The 20,646-nt window shown below is 39.3% G+C and overlaps 1 protein-coding gene across 1 annotated transcript; it reads right to left on the bottom strand.

The window, feature by feature from the left end:
* Positions 1-809: 809 nt before the first annotated feature.
* Positions 810-19,683, bottom strand: LOC144090374 (cryptochrome-1-like). The gene is made up of 15 exons (XM_077621866.1): positions 19,515-19,683; positions 16,481-16,644; positions 12,373-12,481; positions 12,139-12,281; positions 11,765-11,949; positions 9,068-9,156; positions 7,357-7,497; positions 6,846-7,157; positions 6,527-6,678; positions 5,399-5,601; positions 4,536-4,667; positions 4,347-4,457; positions 3,718-3,798; positions 2,973-3,094; positions 810-2,161 (listed from the first exon to the last, which is right to left on the bottom strand). The coding sequence occupies exons 2-15, from the start codon at positions 16,636-16,638 to the stop codon at positions 2,153-2,155; spliced, it is 1,947 nt and encodes a 648-aa protein (XP_077477992.1). The 5' UTR covers positions 16,639-16,644; positions 19,515-19,683; the 3' UTR covers positions 810-2,152.
* Between the last annotated feature and the right edge of the window lie 963 nt (positions 19,684-20,646).

Genomic DNA, 20,646 nt, shown 5'->3' with positions numbered 1-20,646 from the left:
GGCTAGTTGAACACTCTAAATTGTCCTTAGTTATGAGCATGATTGGTTGTTCTGTCTCCTTGTGGGGGAAGGCCGTTGACTGAATGGTTAGTGTGTCAGCCTCACAGTTCTAGGGTCGATGGTTCAATCCCAGGTGGTTCCTCGTTGTGTGGAGTTTGCATGTTCTCCCGGGCTTGCGTGCATATCCTAAAAACACGCAGGATAGGCTGGAACACTCTAAATTGCCCCTAGTTATGAGTGTGCTGCGATTGGCTGGCCGATTCACGATTCAGTGTCCCCCGCCTGGTGCGCAGTTAGCTGAGATAGGCCTCCAGCATCCCCCGCAACCCATGTGAGAAATCACAGCAAAAGCTGCCATGGTGAAACATTTTTTTTAATTTGCTGTCATGATAGCAATCAATCACAAACGACTCTGTTCACATCACGAGGCCAGACAGAGACCAAGCGCTAGTTTACAGAAACATCTGAATGAATTGGGAGGAATATTACATTACATCCTAGCTCATTTCAGGCAAGACACTTGAGGCTATAGGTGAAATGAAATAGCTGTTTGTATTATTCCTACGCTTTTTTGTTTTGTAGTTGTAGCCAACAGGGTTACAAAACAAAACAAAAAAAGAGATTTCTTTATCTGTGATCAACGCTACAAAAACTTTAAAATTCTCAAGAGAACACAAAATTATGATACATGTACACCAATGCCCCCCCCCAAAGAAAGAAAAAAAGAAAAAAATATCTCGAAGAGACACTACATGTGCTGCCCCAATCTGCACATTCAAGTTAAAAGCATTAAACAAATAGGAGCCAAATGGGGTTTGCATATCCAATGTAAATAGTTTAATCACAAATATACAAGAAAACGGGGTCACAATGTATTCCATTGGGAATCCAACTCCAATTCTTCACAATCCTATGTTTGGAGCATAATCAGGCTTCAATAATAAGAACAGTTCAGAGGAGAGAACTGAAACAAACACAACCTTAACAATTTTTGCCTGTGCTGGGATCTGGACACTGTTCAGGCATTTGATCTGTGACTCCTCCAAAAATGCATTCTCATTAGAGGCGCTGTCTTATGAGTACAATGCAGATTGGGGCACCGAAGTAGAACTTTTGAAACGTCCCGTTGAATGGTCATGAAGTGAGTTGCGTGAAGAATGAACATCAGCTTGCTTTCCATGAAGAGTGCCATGTACATCCTTTGCTTTTTTTCCTAATCACAGCAGAAGATTTTCCAACGTATTCACCGAGTGGCCAATTGCATCGGGCCACCATTGACGCTAATTGTCACACAATCTCCTTGTGCTACTGTGACGTTCTACTTCAGGAGGTTGGATTTGGTTTTGAGGAATGTTGGTTTCAAACACAATTTTTTATTTTATTTTTGGTTTTTCTTTTATATGAAACAGTAGAAAACGACATGAAGGGATCTTGGAAAAGCTTCAACCCATCTTGGCGAGTGAGGGACTGTCATTTTGTGTTCTCGCTCATGGCAAAGAGGCTCAAGCGTCAATGTCTTGGTCTTCAGAGCATTTTCACGTCGCCAGGGGAAGCACCGGGGTGAGAATGTGACACGCCAATTGAACGGTTGCGCTCACTAGAAAACATCGGCAGGAGTAGCAACAGGTGGCCACTTTCTGTAAACGGTTTCAACTAGCTTAACGGCACCTTAACATCTTTTGAAGATCACCCATGGAGGCTTTCTTTGTAACCTGATGTTTCTGGTATCTGCCAAACTAACCCAATTAACATTAAAAACACAGCTGCTTTCGTTCTAAATAAAAAATCTCTAAGCGTGGGTAACACTGCAACGTGTTAATTCAATGCTTAGTTCTCATTGTTTACGGAGGTGCTACCGGACGAAATATGTTTGCAGGGGTGAAATAACATTAACTATTTTATATACAATGTCTTTTTCCGCATAAATGATATTTTTCTGGGAAAATTTGAACATGTCTTATCAAAAATAAATAATTTAAGTGCGACTAAAAAGCTTTTATTTTGTTGGTGTTAGAATTACAATCTATTGTGGACGCCTGTTTATGGGTTGCCAGATTTTCTCGGAAAATTTCATTTTCACCTCTGTGACTCCCCTGGGACGATCAGGCTGACAATATTTGCTGCAGATGGACTGAATTGTGGGTAACGTCCTTTAATGGGCCTGCAAGATAAAAATGGGACAAGAACAGATTAGAAAGAAGAGTAAAGCATGAATGCATGGATCAATGTAACCTGTTAAACTTAAATTTACTTAGTTTAATAAATTGCTGCTTTTGTAGCTATGGACGACAATGGTACCTCTACTTACGAATGCTTCTACACACGAAATTTTCAGGTTACGGAACCCTGTAATATGCACATTACTGTTCCCATAAACGAAAACAAGATCCAAGTTACAAAATCCCCCAAAATGTCAATACTTTACATGTATCCGTTACTTTATTTTAAAATTGAAGTAAGAGTGTTACAAACAATCCAAGTTACGAAACAAGTTCTGGAACCAACAATTTTCATAACTAGAGGTACGTATCTGTAGTATTTTGTTCAAAGTAAGGAAAATTATATTTATTGACATTAAAATGATATCTTGGCAAAATTGAATAAACTTTTAATTTTTTATATTTTCAAAGTTTCCTGAAGCCTTCGACAAGGTTTTAGGTATTAAAATTAGCTCATGGTAACAAGTTCACAAATGAAATGAGTTATTCCTGTTTTCCTTCACTACTGGTTTCCACCAGAAATGCATCACCACCACCATTTTGCATATTTAGTGATCTTTCATTGTGAGCAGAGCAACAGCGGATTTGTATCCCTGTTTGTGTCCTGAACGAGTACGCGAGGCATAAATATTGGTTGGCACAGCAACAAACATGCCCATTTACAAATACACTGAGTTTTGAAGTTTATTTTTTATTTTTTTAATGACATATTTAACTTGTGTGTTGTGTCAGGGCTGCGCTAAACCAGATTACCTCTGCACTCTGCCTTTGCATTTTGTGCCCTGAGCAAGACGATGAGTCTTCTTCCCCCGAAGCATCACGTTCCGACTCCCGCTCACGTTTTCCTGTGATGCCAGCTCTCGTGTGTGCAGGTCCTGAATGTACAAATTGGAGAGAGAAAAAATAAAAAACCTATTAGACCTATTAGAATATTTTATATATATATATATATATATATATATGAAAATTTCGTAAGTAGAGGTGTACTTTATATGTAAATTCTCTAATTCGTTCCACGGTCCTCACACAACTACGAACTAAACCCTTTAAAATTGGTCAAGTGTCCCAATTTTGTATGAAAGATGTGAGGAAACACAAAAATGAGAGAAAATTATAAGGAAATGATTTATTAATGTCTTAAAATAAATAAAGCATGTGAAAATGTGCCCTGCGCCACTGAAATATCTCCCTCCGCGGCCGTTATAGATGCAATAACCGTGTTTGTCCGTCAGGGCCAAAAGCCCTTCACTTTGTAGTACATTTTAGACTTTACACTTTAGACTTTATACGAAATTATAACAAAAAAATCCAAAACTACTATAACCTTAGTTGTGGGAGGAAACCGGACTACCTAGGGAAAAACCCACGCAAGCCCAGGGAGAATATGCAAACTCCACACAGTGAGGACCGACCTGGGATTGAACCCTCAACCCCAGGGATTGAACCCTCGACCCCAGAACATCCTTTTGGTCACTTCCTTCATCATGAGCCACCTTACCTGGGTGTTGAGGCACAGCAAACTTGTGGTACAGTCGGCTGTTGGTGATGGCTGTGTTGTTTTCTGGCACTGTTTGGTAACCTGCAAGACAACGACTAAATGTTACCAATCTTACTTGCTCATTAGCACTTGAGTCAGCAATTTAGTTGTCTTTTAAAATAAAATTCCTCAAAGCCAATAGTAATCTTTTAGCATAATTGACCTTAGTTTGAAAGACGGCTGCTCAAGAATACAAATATGCAAATCAGGAATCTTTTCGAATCATTATAACGGCGAAAATAATGTTTTAAAACAGAAAATGACACACTGCTATGTGTAGCCATTGTTTTTCATAGGCGGATATTTCATTGGCTAAAAGACTTCTGGCATTTAAAAATGGAATATTAGCTTTTACCGTCATTTTTCTACGTTATTACACAACAAAGAAGTTGAAATTATTTTTTTCTCTCCAAATCCTTAATGATTATTTCTGCTGAGATGCAATCAATAAAAAAAAGATTACAACTCTTCATCAGGACCCTGCTGTTACAGACAAACAGCTCTTTTCATCTTTTTGAAGGGACTTCCCAATCATTTATTCTCAAGACTTTCGTTAATAAACCAGAATCTTAGCTTGTCATATGACGCACCGTGCTGCGACATCACTGGCAGCAGTCGCTGCCTTGACTGTTCCTCTCTGTCAAAGTTGAGGGGAATGCTCCCGCTGCCGTTGCCCGTGGCGATGGAGCCGCCCGTACTCACTGAAATGACAGAGTAAAGGTAGATTGAAACAGGTGGTAGCATAGGAGGCTATGTCATAGATGGGTTTGTGCAATTACTGTGAGGGGTGCTATTGTTGCTGCTGCCACTGTTGTTGTTATTGTTGGTCCCCGGCTGCTGTTCTCCAGGTGAGTAGGCCATCATTCCTCCGCTTCCATTGCCATTAGTGGATGGAACCGATGCCAGCAAGCCTTGTAAATAAGTTGACATTAAATGGCTATAATAAAATTATGCAGGTGTTTCGCAACTTTTTTTTGAGCTGCGGGACACAATCACAAGGCACACCGCCAGTTGAGGATCTTCTAATTTAAAACTGTCACTGTCACCCATATTTACAATATAAAATCATTCTCATCAAAGTTTTATCAACAGAGAGAAACACAAAAAGTATTTAAATATCAAATTTTTAACACCGCCTTAACATTGCGAAAAGTTGAAGTCCGCTGAGACCGACCTATTTCTGGTTCACATGATGTAAAAATAATTAATGTGCCGATTTTATTCTCGTGATTTTATGACTTTTTTCTGCCAAGATTACAGCAATCATACCGGCTTTACGTTGCTAAAGTTGGTGCCCATGAAATCAAAGAACTTCCGGTTCACGTTACATTAAAAAAAAGCAACAAAACGACTTGAATCTTGTAATATTATGATTTTAATCTAGTAATATTACAATATGGACTCATTTTTTGTCACATTTAAATTTTAATCTCATAATATAACTATTTTTTCTCTCTAAATATTACAATGTATGACATCTTGGCAGGTAATTTCCCGTGGCACACTTTACCCTCGCTCACGACACACCAGTGTGCCACGGCACAGTTGTTAGGAAACACTGGATTATGCGACTCAACCGAAGTGGAAAATCCCAAAAATAAGCTTTGTTTTAATCATAATTAATATTGTTATGTGTCCTTACCCAGTCCTCGGTATCGGCTCAGCTGCTGGTAGATCTGCTTCATCCTCTCAATGTTGAGCCGACTGGCCTCAGCGTGGTGCACCATTGGTTTTGGGTAGTGGACACCGATGATGCACTTGGCGGCCACTTGCACAGACTGGGGCGCGTTCCACGGGTCATAGATATACTTAGCAGGGAAAGCTCTGAGTATAGGTAAGTAACGTCTGCAAGCACAGGGAAAGATTTGAAATGCAGGAGTGTGTAAAGAGGATGTGTTAAGGGGGCTGCCACAAGCCATTGTTCATTTTTATATAAATGAATATTTTTGGATGATGAATATTAGGAAACTATCATTGATTTCCAACACAAAAGCTAATGTTGCTAGATATCGTATTTTGATTCATTTGAGAGGAAATCAGTCTGCTTTTACCGAAAACTAAAATAATTCACTCTTCATATGGTCAAAGAAAATAATTCTTTAAAAAAATCTGTAAATGATTAATTAATTAATGTTATAGTAGGTTATTTGTCGCTTAATTGTGGCAGCCCTAATGCATTTGTTATTATCAAGCGGTATCAGTGGTATTCAATTATCTTAATTTAAAAGATTACAATTGCGTTGATATACTAATAAATCATTTTATTTATTTACGCACTTCGCAAACAGAGTTTTATGCAATGCACAAAAATTGAATTCATTTTCCCCTAAAGATAAAGGGATTTATATTTTCAACATTGCTTTTCAATATTATTTTGCATATGTAGCTCAACTAAATACATACATGAAATTAATCCATGCATTCTAAAAAAACTATCAATCTGTTCATTTGAGTATTACGCCATTTCCTTAATCGATGAAAGTGTAATATGGGCGGTGGCATGGTGGAAGGTAGTAACATATTTACGTAACAGCTTTTCTTTTCCAGGTGCTTCTCATTATCACAAAATTCCTGAATCTCAGTCTGAGCCTAAAACGAGCCCTAGCATTTTGCCAGTAGAGACTGAGACAAGACCTTGAAAAGGGGGTTTCGAGATTGTTCTTATTTGCTGCAACACTAGTAAGGAATTGGCCATCCTGATAAATTTGGAAATGAATCCAATCTCTCTTGTTCGTTCACAGTAACGGCCTGTACCAAGAGAGGTACCCACCTGATGAAGTCCCCGTTGGGATCAGTGCGGCGGCCAAAGCCAACAGGGCAGTAGCAGTGGAAAAACTGCTGGAAAAACGAACTGCAAGACAGCCACATCCAACTACCCGCATTAACGCTCCAGTCGGCATCAAGAAGCAGCTCCTCAAAGACCTGTGACACCACAAACCAATGAGACTGAATGAATGAACTGTGTACAATATTGACAAGGTAGCAATATGGAACTAAAATAATTGTATAACCTGTGCTTCATTTGCTGTGAGTGGCCTACCATGGGTTAATGAAGCTACAGATGGTGTCTTGCATCCAATTGTACTAACCTTCATTCCTTCTTCCCAGCTGATCCACAAGTCACCTCTGGTGAGGAAACATGCCACAGCGTGGCGAGCCAGGTGATGGATCCAACCTTCCTGCCTCAGTTGAGTCATGATGGCATCTATCCAAGGGAAGCCAGTTTTGGCTTCTGCCCACTTGGCAAGCGCTTCAGGATTTTTGTCCCATGGGATTCGAACACAGATGGGGTTCCCCTCCATTTTGTCAAAACGTGGGTTGGTAGTGGCTGCTGTGTAGAAGAACTCACGCCACAGTAACTGTCCATAAAGTGACAGCGGAGGTGAACTGTTTTTTTTCACCTGAGACAAAAAAACAAACAAACAAACATTAAAGGACATGGCCTAAAACATAAAAACATTAAGTAATGTGATCCTTCTTCACTGGCTTCAACATTCAAAAAACATGGCAGCCCTAATTAGAACACACAATGTCCTTATTTTGTATGCAATTTTTTGCTCAGCTATTACAAAACAATCCTAATGTGTGATGATTGCCCACCTTGCGGTACAGATCAGTGAGTTTGAAGTAGAAAAGGCGACAGGAGAGACAGCCGAAGCGCAGGTAAGGGCTGAGGCCTGTTGGGCTGGCCAGCAACGAGTTGGCGTTCATCCTCGGACGTTCAAAGTTTGCCACCCATGCCTGGATGGTACACAAGGAAACCAAGGGAGGGGAGGTGCAAGGGATCCCACAGCAACCAACAGTAAGGCTATGTCACATGTACATAGGTATCTCTTTAAAACTTTTCCCCACTTTTATATTTGGGAAAAAAGTATCGTTGAAATTTGAGGACAACATAAAACCAACCAGAAAAGCTAAACACAATACTGGAAGACTACTTTAGTCAAGCCTAAGAAAAAGTGTGTTGTCACTAGAGCTGGGCGATAAAACGATAACGATAATTATAGTGATTTTTTTTTGTCAACGATAATATTAAAAACTTGATAAAAATTAGATAATTTTAAACTACAATTATACCACCTGACCACATCGGAGAATGGGGGCGCTGTTGCGAAATGAACACTAGTTCCAGACCAACGCTCAGGAGAAAAGGTAATGACGAGGAAATGTGTTTTTAGCATGTTAACAATAGAGGCTAACACTGAGCATGAACGCAAAAGGACAATAACATGGCCAAAATAAGCGATTATGAGATGCAGTACAACACCGAGCCAACGCACTAAAAGATTCAAGTGAATTCTCCCTGGCGTTTTGTTTTTTTTTCTGTGCAAAGAGAAGCCTTATTGAAAATGAAGTTTCAAATTTGAAACAAAAAAGATGTGATAGTTATCGTGATGATTATCGATAGACTGATAATGTTTTTCTTATCATGATAACGATTTTTGTCATATTGCCCAGCTCTAACTGTCACCATTGAAACAAAAAAATTAGTTGGGGGTCGTTTAACATGACACAAAAATAAAAAGAGAATCAGTTCACAACATGAAATTATCATTAAAAATGCTTTACAAGAAATCCCCCCAACAAAATTCAGTTCCCTTACACAATATTTGGGACAAAAATGCCTTAAATAAGGAAGAAGAAAAAAATCTAATACCCGTGTTACATGGCCTTACACTGCATTCCAGAAAGAGAGAATTATGAATTACCCTGTACATCCTGTCTGGGAAAGTGCAGTGAACCAATAATTTAAGTAAGAGTACCTAATGAAGGTTACAGTAGGTTGAATTAAAATGGTGTATGAATATAAAATCTCTCTTGTAAATAATTAGCTCAGATCTTCACTACATCATTGTTACTTATTTATGGCATTTAGAAGGTCGACAATTTGTATAAGATGTGACAAAATTAACATTTTGTGCTGTATATGGTGGTATTAAAACGAATGTGGCATAGGTAGTCATCACTGCACACTGATGGCATGCAAAATAAATTTGTGATATATTTGGTAATGCCTTTAAAGATCAACTATTCTCAATGGACATTTCTGTGGTAATGTATTACTACATTCTATTAGTAAGACGCTATTTGTCTAAATGTTGAGACTGCTAAACATATTTGGAAAAAAATATAGCTGTGGGCATATGTATTGATTACATGTGCCTTGACCAGCTTGACAACAAACAAGTGAAAAGGTCCAAATAAGACACCTACAGTAATTCCCAGTTTTCAGGAATGCAGTGATAAAGTCTGTATGGCTACATGGGGAAGTTGTCTTATCACAAATACAAAAAAAAGAAACAACACTCACTTTTCTTTCTAAATGACGCTCTATTCTGGTCAGGGCTTCAGTCTCTCCGCCTGGCCACACGGCAGTTGGCAGGCCTTCGGTGTCAAAGCCTGAACACATGCATACAATTTATTCAGCAAGTTAATAGCAATTAAAAAGGCAAATTGTGAAAGTGATATTTAACACAGTACATCTTTGAGGTTTGAAACAGTTTGATTACCTCTAAAATACTACACAGTAAGTACCAGAAATATTTGAAGACACAATCACTTAACTCTTTCAGTGCCATTGACGATCATAGATGTCCAATCATGCTGCTTTTTAAAAAATCTTGCAGAGAGCTCTAAGATGTTTACAACTAGCTTTCTTGTAAAATTTGGTCGGTGCAGTTTGCTTTCAGGCAGGTTTTATCTGATATTTACGGCACCTTAAAATAGGAGGTCACTTTTTATTAATCCTGTATAGTACCACTTAATACTTTGCACACCGTTTCTTATTTATTAGAAAAAATGTCTGAATTTGTGTCTGGTAGTTTAACGATAGATGAACGCGAGTACAAGCCCATCTGCATCCTCCAAGTAGAAGCAGCCTGTAGCTCCTAAGTGTGAATGTGGTCTCCCAGACGCAAACACTGCTAACATTTAAGGCTAATTCAAGAGACAAACAGCTTGACCTCTGCTCAGGAAGCATTAGAAACTTTAAATACTGTATTCAGATCTTATATATAGCATGAAAGGCTGGTCCAGGTGGCAGCAGCAGATGGCTGCAAGCAAGTCTTGGCTATTAATTGAACCAAAACCATCTGTGAATGGAAAGCAGACATCTGGATAGAAGCTCAGAGGAAGATGAACTGCCACACAATTAATCCAATACTCGGATTAAGACCTGCAGTATCCTAAAATACTAGAAAACGCTTAACCCTATTTTTGTGAACACCACAAATCTAGATCAGCTCATGGCTGTGGCAAGCAAAATGTGTTATTTAGAGCAGCTTTTGGTATTTCGGACACCTACGGCCATACACCTTGCAGAACACTGCAGTCTCTTTTGCTCAATTAAGGAGGCTTCTTCACATTTTCTTTACGATTGGCACATCTTTCATCCTCTGCTAGCCTTGCAGGCAAAACGGTCCTGGCTGATTCATTCATTCATCAGGCAATACCCTCTGAAACATCAAGTGTCTGATCAATGTCACGGCCATCTAATGACCAAGTTAATCAGAAGAAAAAGACAGGAGCTAAAGACAAAACCGGGAAGCAACTGTCTTCAATCCAGTGCAAAGTGGTTCTTGTAGATAGACCAATTTCTGAAGTTTTGTCTGAAATACACCTAATTCCTCCCCAAAAAGAAGAGTAAAGAATGTCACGTAAAAGCTTTTTTTGACTGGAAAGATGTTCTTGCTCATCCGTGAATCAATACGTCAAACTGTGGGTTAAAGCAGCGAGCCATTCAGCCAGGCGAGAGACTAGGAGGCCACTATCTGGATGAGTACTTTGGCAGAATTCTACAGGTTCTTGTAGATAGGTCAGTTTTGTCCACAATATAGTTAATTTTCAATAGACAATCCTTGGGAGAGACACAAAGAACGCCACTAAAGGTTTTTTGACGAGAAACAATGCTTTTGCAAGTGTAAAGAGAAGAGCCATCGTCCAACCATCAACTGTATATTTTTGGAAGGTTCCTTCCATAAAACAGGATTTTGTCCAAACTTATCTGTAATATATTCGTAGTGGATATATGAAACAATCAATTTTCCGTGCCAGGTTAATCCTCAACCTAATGGTTCAAGAAACTGTTTTTCTTACTCAAAAGTTCACATGCACCTATTTTGAAGAAATGCAAACATAATGCATGGGCCGATTATGCAAAGTTGCCAAGTCCAAGTTCCTTTACTTGTCCTCTTCCAATTACTATGATAATGAATGATGCTAATGTTATTTAAAATATTAAGGAATATAAAAGCTTGTGTAATGTTAAAAGTAATGTTTAAATGTAATTACCTATTATAATATATTAATACTATTAATTAATTTAATTTAAATTTAATTTGTTTAATTGCAATGTTTAAAGTTAGATCAGTCGTACCTCTACTTACAAAATTAATTGGTTCCAGAATTTGCAGAATCCGCACGGCTGAAATAGTTCCCTCCGCGGCCGTTATACTGGGAGACGTAATACCTGTGTTTCTCCGCCAGTTGGCGGCAAGAGCCCGCTCTAACTAGCCTGAAAGCCGTCCACTTTGTAGCACATTTTAAACATTTATGTGTGCCCTGTGTGTGTGTGAAAATATGTGCCGCGTTGCATTTGTACGTTTTTTAATCGCTTAATATATCATTAATAAGGGGAGCATTTAGCCGAGGTGGACAGGTATGTAACAGAGAATTTTGAAACATGGATAGTGGTTGTTGTGAGACAGCCAATTGAATTGAATTAGAGCGATGAAATGAGACCCCAGTAGAGGGTAGCGATGCTCTAAAGTGAGAATCAATGCATCCGCGACAATATTTTCAAAATAAATTAACGGATAAGGAAATGCGTTTACTATTGGGGATTTCGTAACTTGGATCTTTTTCGTATTTCGAGTCACTCATTTACATATAAAAAAAAATTTGTAACCTGAAAATTTCATACCTAGAGGCATTCGTAAGTAGAGGTATGACTGTATTTCAATATTTGTGACCAAAAGGGTGACAACTGCATTTTTGTTGTTTTTCTCACCAAGCTCTTCCAGCGATGGAACTCCATACTTGTCTCCGTGGTCGTCCAAGACAGGCGTTATGCAGTTGGCCATCAGGCTTTCCGATAGTGTCTCCACAGGCATTTCAGGAGGATCGAGTCGGCTGATCAGTGTCTGGAATCGCTTGTAGGTAAGAGGCGGTTGACCACCATTCAGTTCTATAATGCTGGTGGGTAAGAGAAAATGCCTAATGAGAAGCTGCAGACTTAAATTAAGAGTTGTTTTTGAGCAGATATCTCTTTTGGTCTTGATAACACCAGAGAGCAGTGTTACCAATGGCAAAGGCAGATGCATCTTAATTTCATAATGCTAAAAAGACATTCCCAACATTCTTTGTGTCAGATTTTTAACATACTTGTCCAAGTCATAGAGTGTGTGGGAGATCTTGACTATGACCTCCACTCCTGCTTCCATTGCCAGCTTTTTGATGGCGGCATCTCTCTCCTTCCCAAAAGGCTCAGAGTCATATTCGAACGTCAACCGAGAGATCTTCCATTCCTGACGCAGAAACAGTAAACACATCCATGATTACAGCTATCTGAATGAAACTACAAAGCCTCCAAGATGTACAATTATTAGAGGGGCAGACCTTAAAGAGCCGTGGGAACACATTGGCCGGTTGGCCCCTAATGACGAAAAGGCGGGAATTGAGCTTCCGAAGGTTGGCATCCAGGTCCTCCAAACACTGGAGAAGAAACCTGTTGGATACAGAAAAAAAATAATTGGTTCATCTTAAAAGCCTCAACATGTAGAAGAGCTACTCTCGCAGTATTTGACTTGAGGGGTTTGCTCACAGAACCAATTCCCTAGGTATGCTCAAACTCTTTCTTGCCACTGTAAGTCAATGTTCTTCTAGGTCATTTGCATTTCGAAGGATGCAGGGTTGTCACAGATGCACGTGGCTGTGTGTGTTTCACTCACTGACGTCAAAGGCAAACTCAAAACATGGAAGGATCCTGAAGGGAACTTGTGCTTGGACTGTGTGTTGCCCATGGAGGAATCTGTATCTACGTTAACATGTTCGGTACATGTGTATTATTCATAACTTTTTCCTGAAGTGTCAATTCCATTATAGATCGCAAAACTGATTCTCTTGTTAAATGGCACAAATGATATGATCAATATTTAAATCTCAAATAAGCATTTTTTACCAACTTATTGAGATTGGATTTTTTTGTAGACAGAAAATAGTTTCACATTTAGAAAAAAACTCCTTCGCACGTGACTAAAAAGGTTTGACTTACATATCAAAAGACCTCAGCAAAACCAGTCTAGACTGTGTCTGATCTCCATTAGGATCAAGCAGGGGCTAGATCACGTGTCAAACCGATTCCGCCGAGGGCCGCATTGGGTCCTGGTCTTTGTTCCAACCGATCAAGTGCCGACATTTTAACCAATCAGGTGTCTTCTAAAATAAGTAGCACCTGACTTTAATTAACTGATTACACTTGCAAAAGGTATCATCTTGTTGAGTTGGAATGAAAAGCTGCACCCACTACGGCCCATTGAGGACCGGTTTGACACCCCTGGGCTAGACCTCGGGTTGGTTCATGGGCCACATTAACGTCAACTTGATTTCATGCGGGCTGGACCATTTCAGATATAATATTTAGATTTTTTTTAATAAATGGATTAAAAGAACTGGATTAAAAGCCCTGAATATTCAGTTTTTATAGATCTAAAACAATGTTTATTTTAACTTTTTTTATTTATATATTTTTAGATTTTACAAAATGATTTTTGAACTAAAAACAGAAAAAAAAAGATTTAAAAATTACAATTATTGATTTAAAAGGGGGAAAATACTATACTCTTCATTTTAATTTGATCCTAAAACAGAAAGTCGGCACTCATGATTTAATTTCCCTGGCCACACAAAATGATGCGGCGGCCCAGATTTGGCCCCCGGGCCGCGACTTTGACACATGAGGGCTAGACAAATCACTTCTGTCCATATCCAAAAGACAGTACATGTGTAGACACAGGAAAATCAATCTAGCTCCTTATCAATTTAGAGAGAGGCAGAAAAGTTGCACATTTAAAGAAGGGTATTGTTAATCTCCTTACTGCAATGGAGAAAAGATGACCCTAAGCAGATATGTTAAAGGTCCACCAGTAGAAACAATCTAAGACAAGGGTGTCGAACATACAACAGATCAATGAAACTGCTGATATCTTTTTACATGGCTACAAAGGCACATTTCCAAGATGGCAGTCAGATTAGTTTTTGAGTTTGTAACAGAAACAGCAGATCTGAATATATTTTGCTGGAGTCATTTTCATTCATTAGTTAAGGTGCAAAACACAATTCTGAGAGGCAACACTTACAGCTGAAAGCATGACACTAGTCGATATTTGGCAATCACTTATAAGGAGTCGCGTTCAAGATCCGTAGATCGTAAATCTGAGATTTCTGCAGAAAACAAGAAGCACCTGAGTGCAATCCACTGATTGTACTTGTAGGATACCAGATTGGTGAAAAGGTGTCCTCTTTATGGGTTGGAATGAAAACCCGCACCCACTGCGGCCCTTTCTGGAATAGTTTGCCCACCCCTGCTCTGTGGTGTGCCCACCGAGCTACTTCCTGTTACTGTTCGCTTTTTAGTATGTGCCTGTGTGCGCTTGTTGGCCGCGTCATCAAACCGCAGACCTTATATAACTGTTCTGTCCTACATCTGTTGGTGCATATTAACTAAATTTCCTTCAAACCACAACACAATTCCTTAACCTAGTAACCTCATTCTTGGTTCAGGCATGCACACCCGTTATCTTCTCTGTATGTCATTGTTTGTATTTAAATTGCTTTAATAAGTGGGGAGAGAAATTTGATTCCGTATTCCTTACAGTGGTGGTGGGATTTTAAATATGTCAGTTGTAGTTGTATGGTTAATTTTTATCTTAGTTGAATCCTCTCAACTTAAGATAATATCATATTTCCCTCAAACCGTGTCAACAGTTACACACGACCTAATTAAAAATATCACCTACTAAAAAGGAATCAATCGCCGATGACTAAGATCATCATTCCATTTATTTGCATCTTTCAATTGACAGGAGACACTTGGAAGACATTATGTTCACTAATGAACTTGAATTTCCAACGCAACACGGGAGTTGCCTCAAGCTAGAATTTTTGTGATTTGGAGGTGTTTCAAAGGCAATTACTGACTTTTAAAAAGCAGCAAAATTGAATGCTATTTTTTAAATGTATGGGCAGCCTAATTTTGCTTGCTCTGTGTGCCCTATGGCTGGCTGGCAACCAGTCTAGGGTGTTGTCTGCCTTTCGCCTGAAGTGGGATAGGCTACGGCAACCCCTGCAACCCTTATGAGGATGCGCTGTATAGAAAATGAATGGATGAAGCATTTTAATGGCAGCCCAGTGGTTTGCGAGTCGGCCTCATAGTTCTGGGGTCGAGGGCACGATCCCTCACTGTGTAGAGTTTGCACGTCCTCCCCGGGCTCGTGTGGGTTTTCTCTAGGGACTCTGGTTTCCTCCCACATCCCAAAAACATGCATGGTAGGCTGGTTGAACACTCCAACTTGCCTCTAGGTGCAAGTGTGAGCATGAATGGTTTTCCGTGTCCTCGTGACCTGCGATTGGCCGGCCACTGATTCAGGTCCCAGGTGCCCCTAGGTGGCTGCTAACGTGATTTTTTTTAAACATGCTGAATGCATATTTTTATTTTATTTTATTAAACTAGTTGTGTTTCTACTGCAGTTTCTCTGTACTGCTACACAACACTAATAAAACAAGCAATTTTCCCAGTATGGATAAGAGCTCATCTCATCTCATTTTCTGAATTGCTTTATCCTTACTAGGGTGCTGGAGCCAATCCCAGCTGTCTCCAGGCCAGAGGCGGGGGACACCCCGAACCGGTGGCCAGCCGATCGTAGGCCACAAGGAGACGGACAACTATGCGCACTCACACCCGTACCTAAAGGCAATTTAGAGTGTCCAATCAGCCTACCATGCAGGTCTTTGGAATGTGGGAGAAAACCGGAGTACCTGGAAGAAACCCACGCAGGCCCGGGGAGAACATGCAAACTCCACACAGGTGGACCAACCTGGACTTGAACCCAGGACCCCAGAAGTGATAATAAAAGAAAGAACCAAGTGTTAGTTTAAACAAAGTGAATGCTATCCACTTGAGCTGAATATTGTTCATTAAAGTTCAACGAAACAATTAAAACTCAATACAAATTATCCCCTTTTAACCTCACTGCTCATCACCCAAAAAATGTAAACATCCTCAAAAAAACATCTAATTTTCTGAACCAGTTTATCCTCATTAGGTTCACGGGGGGTCCTGGAGCCTATCACAGCTGACTCCAGGCCAGAGGCGGGGGACACCCTGAATCGGTGGCCAGCCGATCGCCGGGCACAAGGAGACGGACAACCATACACACTCACACCCATACCTGAGGGGAATTTAGAGCATCCAATCAGCCTACCATGCATGTCTTTGGAATGTGGGAGGAAACCCATGCAGGCCCGGGGAGAACATGCAAACTCCACACAGATGGACATGACCTGGATTTGAATCCAGGACCCCAGAACTGTGAGACCAAAGCGCTAACCACTCGCGCCACCTGGCCACCCCTCAGCTCTGTTGGAGCTATTGCCTTTCAGTTTTTTTTTTCCAATAGTGTAATGATTATGTGTAAAAATGCATTAATGCAACAGAATAATGATTTACCTCCACCTGTTGACACCGACATTGGATGAACCTGCAAACCAAGGATCCAAGAAGTAAACACAGCGCACGGTGCCCGCCCCCTGGACAGCCTCCCTGAGAGCTGGGTTGTCATGTAGACGAAGTCCCTTCCGGAACCAGTGGATGGAATTGGGAGCCATGTTAATCTTAGAAATGAATGAGACAAAGATAACTTACTGTAGTTTCCCAATAACTGCAACATATGAAAAACATACAGTATTTAGCGAGAAAGTTGACCCCTGTGTGCAGGACAGACTGAAAAATTCTACCAGTCAAGTATGAGAATGTATGAGAAATTAAATTCCTCATTTCTCTGCAGCCTTGACAGCCTCTATTCTAGACCAGGGGTCCCCAAACCGGTCCTCAAGGGCCGGTGTGGATGCAGGTTTTTGTTCCAACCGGTCTAGCATAAACAGTTTGACCAATGAGATTTCAGTAGAAAACAAGAAGCACCTGACTGCAATCCACTGATTGCACTTGTAGGACACCAGATTGGTGAAAAGGTGTCCTCTTTATGGGTTGGAATGTAAACCCGCACCCACTGCGGCCCTTTGTGGAATAGTTTGGAGACCACTGTTCTAGACAAACGTTATGCTAAGTGACTGAAGTACAAGTTTGTCTTTTAGTTTAGAGGTCAATGAGGAAAAGGAACATCTATGTCCAAATCTCCTCTATCGTCAAATTCATTAAATAGAAGTTTCATCCTCAGTAACAATCTTATCTAAATATGTCTCTTGCCATGGATACACCTGTATATAACTGATATAACTAGAGTTCCCTTTTCCCCCTAACATTTTTCCCTCTCAAGCTCTGAAAACAAATGCGTAAATCAGACAAGGAGGCAATTGTATTGATTTAGCCTCTGAATCGTAAGAAAACAAACTAACCACAAGTATGAAAACACATAACAAGACTGTTATATGCAGTGTGTACTTCTAACAATTTGTTGGTGGCAACAATTTGACCCTAGAGCAGTGTGTTGGATGATTTTCTTGGTCTGCACATTACTTTTACTGTTAACTGTTCATGTCGTTAGGAAACAGCAAGAGTATACTATAACTGAATTGCAATTGGACTCATTTTCGGTGGAACACATCCGCAGTGGCAGATAGATTGTTTGAGGCCTAAACACTCAACTTCGTTGATCTTCATTTCTGACATGGATAAAAATGAATTTCTTTATTTCCAAAAGTCTATTGCCTTTTAATAGCAGCCCAGCTTCCATTTGGGTGTATGCAGATGTTTTTCTGTCCAATCAGAGTTCAACTTCTAAGAATTGCCGTGTAAATGAATCTGCCCAATCCTAGCTCATGCCAGGCAAAGCATAATAATGACTTTACTAAGACTAAGAATGATATTGTAACTTTCTCAACCTATCTAGTTGAAGTAAATAGTCTTTTTAGAGCTGCTCCTCTCATTGGCTGAGCTAAAAATACGCAGTCGATATTGAGTTACGTGGAAGGATGTCAGAGATGATTAAAAATTCATTTTCAAGGTGGATTTTACTAGAGAAACTATGTTTTACAACATGTTGGTTAATAGCAATATTAGCTGGCTTGTTTCCATCTGGAGAATGATTTAGTTGCCACTTCTGCATATACCAGCAAAAGTAAAATACCACTAATTATCCACCACAACTACAAAGACCAAAGGTTGATGGCCCTCATCTATTCATCTATAATTATAAGTATATCTAGTATGGTGTGTACATCTTCTCTTTTGCTGTTTTCATACTTCTTTTTTTAGATAAATATTAATTATGAGCTACTTTTATTTGTTATTTACATAGTAAAAGAAAATGACACTGTGTCTTGCTTTAATGACATTTGTATGGTATTTATCTTCAAATATACAAAATTCCTAAGTCACATGTAATCATATTGCATTTTTGAATACCCTGATATCCACCAGAAATGGGAAAAAAGGGATATTGTGATATTATCAATTTATAACTATCGGTCAGTGGTGAAAACGCATTAAGTTTATACATTAAAAAAGCAATCACTTTCTTTGTCATATTGTCAATTTTAACATTACAGCTCATCTCACGCTGACTAACAAGTGGCATACTCTTTGTTTTCCAGGGTAAATTTTTAGTCATAAATCGTGTCACCCATCCAATAACATAAACCGTGTGACATGGGCAGCTTGTTTGGGCAGGAAAAGGCAAGCTGCTGACGCCAACAACCCGTTTGCCCAAAATGAACAAGATTTCACACATTGGATGACGTTCAGAATTTTAATGACTTTGATGTTTTGATGATCTAATAATGACTTTTAATGAGGTTGAACACTGTCTTTAATAAGGCACAGGTCAACAACCTATCCCTTTTATTATTGACACATTAGCTGCTATTCTAGACACCTCATCCATTTTGACTGAGGGGATTGGCAGCGAATGATTACTGCTAGGCTTTTCACAGTCAATCTTGGTTTACACTATCAATAGCATTCAAAACCAGTCCTAGTTTTGATCAATTTAATATATCTGTTGTTGTCAATGGCAATGAGTGAAATACTATGAAATCATATCATATTATATATACACATTATAATTGAGTTTGAGACCACTCAACATCATACATAATTTACATTTTGATTGAGCAATAATGTACAAGAGACAGTATGTTGATTGACCATCAAGCATATGCATGTAGAAAAACAATTTTCTGAAGTACTGTACTGTCTGTACATCGTGTACCTGTGCACTGTTCAGATCTAAATCCGCAGTTAACTTCCCACAGATGAAAACTAGGTCAACTGAGCATTGCAACCTGCCACAAACTTAAATCAATCAATCGATAACTGAGGATGCATAGACAGGAACGCCAGAAGGTCCTTTATTAAAATATAAAGACTACAAACAAACAAAAAGCACAGCTTGACACTTATATTTAACACATAGAAACCGGGTCAGGGAAGCGCTCCTTATGCAACCAGTGGCGCTGTTTATCAAGTAGAAGGTGCTATAACCCACTTGAATAAAGTACTATCGCCCCCAAAACCTCTGTCTTACCTTTAGTTGGCACCCCGGATTTGATAATTAAGTCCAACCCAAAGAAGGGAGCATTCTTCGCCCCTGTATTTTAAAATTTCCTCTACCAGTTGAGTGCGTGAAAGCTTGTCCTGTACCTCGATTGTCCAAAACGATTTGCGGATTGCCTGGTTTCATAACAGGTGGTCTCACTGCGCATGCGCCGACTCCGTCTAGCCTCCTTTCGCGCGGCATTCACAGCCCTCGTGACCCCCTCGGACCTTTGGGCATTTTTGTCCTCAGTAAACAAATGTCCGACAAGGCAGTACAAATATGGCAGTAATATTGCTTACAAAATGCACAACATCAACTAGCATGAATGACATCTAGCATGAATGACATCTTTCAGGGTTCATTATGAAAATTTTAAATGCCTACTTGTAAATGAAAACACGGAGCAAATAATATTTAAAAACATTATACATATTGACATAATATACGCCAGAATAATACATTTTAAGTTTATTATATTTTACTTTGTTAAATTGTAATCAAATTAACCTAATCTATATTCTAAAGTGGCTTTTAGTCTCTGCGATTTTCTAATATTCGATTTCCTTGAATGCAGCAAAACAAGCGCTTCCTCAACGTGAACACCGCAATGCTTCAATTTCTTCCTTCCCATTGGTCAAAGTGCCCGCCTTCGTCACCTGCTTGGTCACGTTTTAGCGGCATGGAAATCCGGAAATCTACATGACAGGAGGTCATCCGTCACTTTTTGTAGCGCAAATAACGGAGCGCCCAGCCTTTTATCATGTCGAAGTCATTGCGTTCAACTAAACTAAATAATTCGCAAACAATTACCAAGGAGGGTTTATCCCCTTAAAATTTATGAGATTTTAAATATATTTCAGTTGTGTTTTTGCTTTCAAGTATAGATGAAATGAATGGATAAAACAATCAACTTTAATAAAAAATAATTTAAAATAAATAAATTTAATTTTATGTATGATGCAAATTAGCAGATTTCTGTGATGAGGAACGTCACTATTTCGAGGCATCAAGTGTTTAAGAAATATCTAGTGTTGGTGGAATGCATTAATATTTGGAAATGAGAGTCATATTTTTTAGTATATTCCTATTACTGTACTTCGTTTTTGTATTGTATTATTGC

The sequence above is a fragment of the Stigmatopora argus genome, chromosome 1 (genome assembly GCF_051989625.1).
Source record: "Stigmatopora argus isolate UIUO_Sarg chromosome 1, RoL_Sarg_1.0, whole genome shotgun sequence".
Lineage (NCBI taxonomy): Eukaryota > Metazoa > Chordata > Actinopteri > Syngnathiformes > Syngnathidae > Stigmatopora > Stigmatopora argus.
This window is presented reverse-complemented; position numbering and strand designations above follow the sequence as displayed.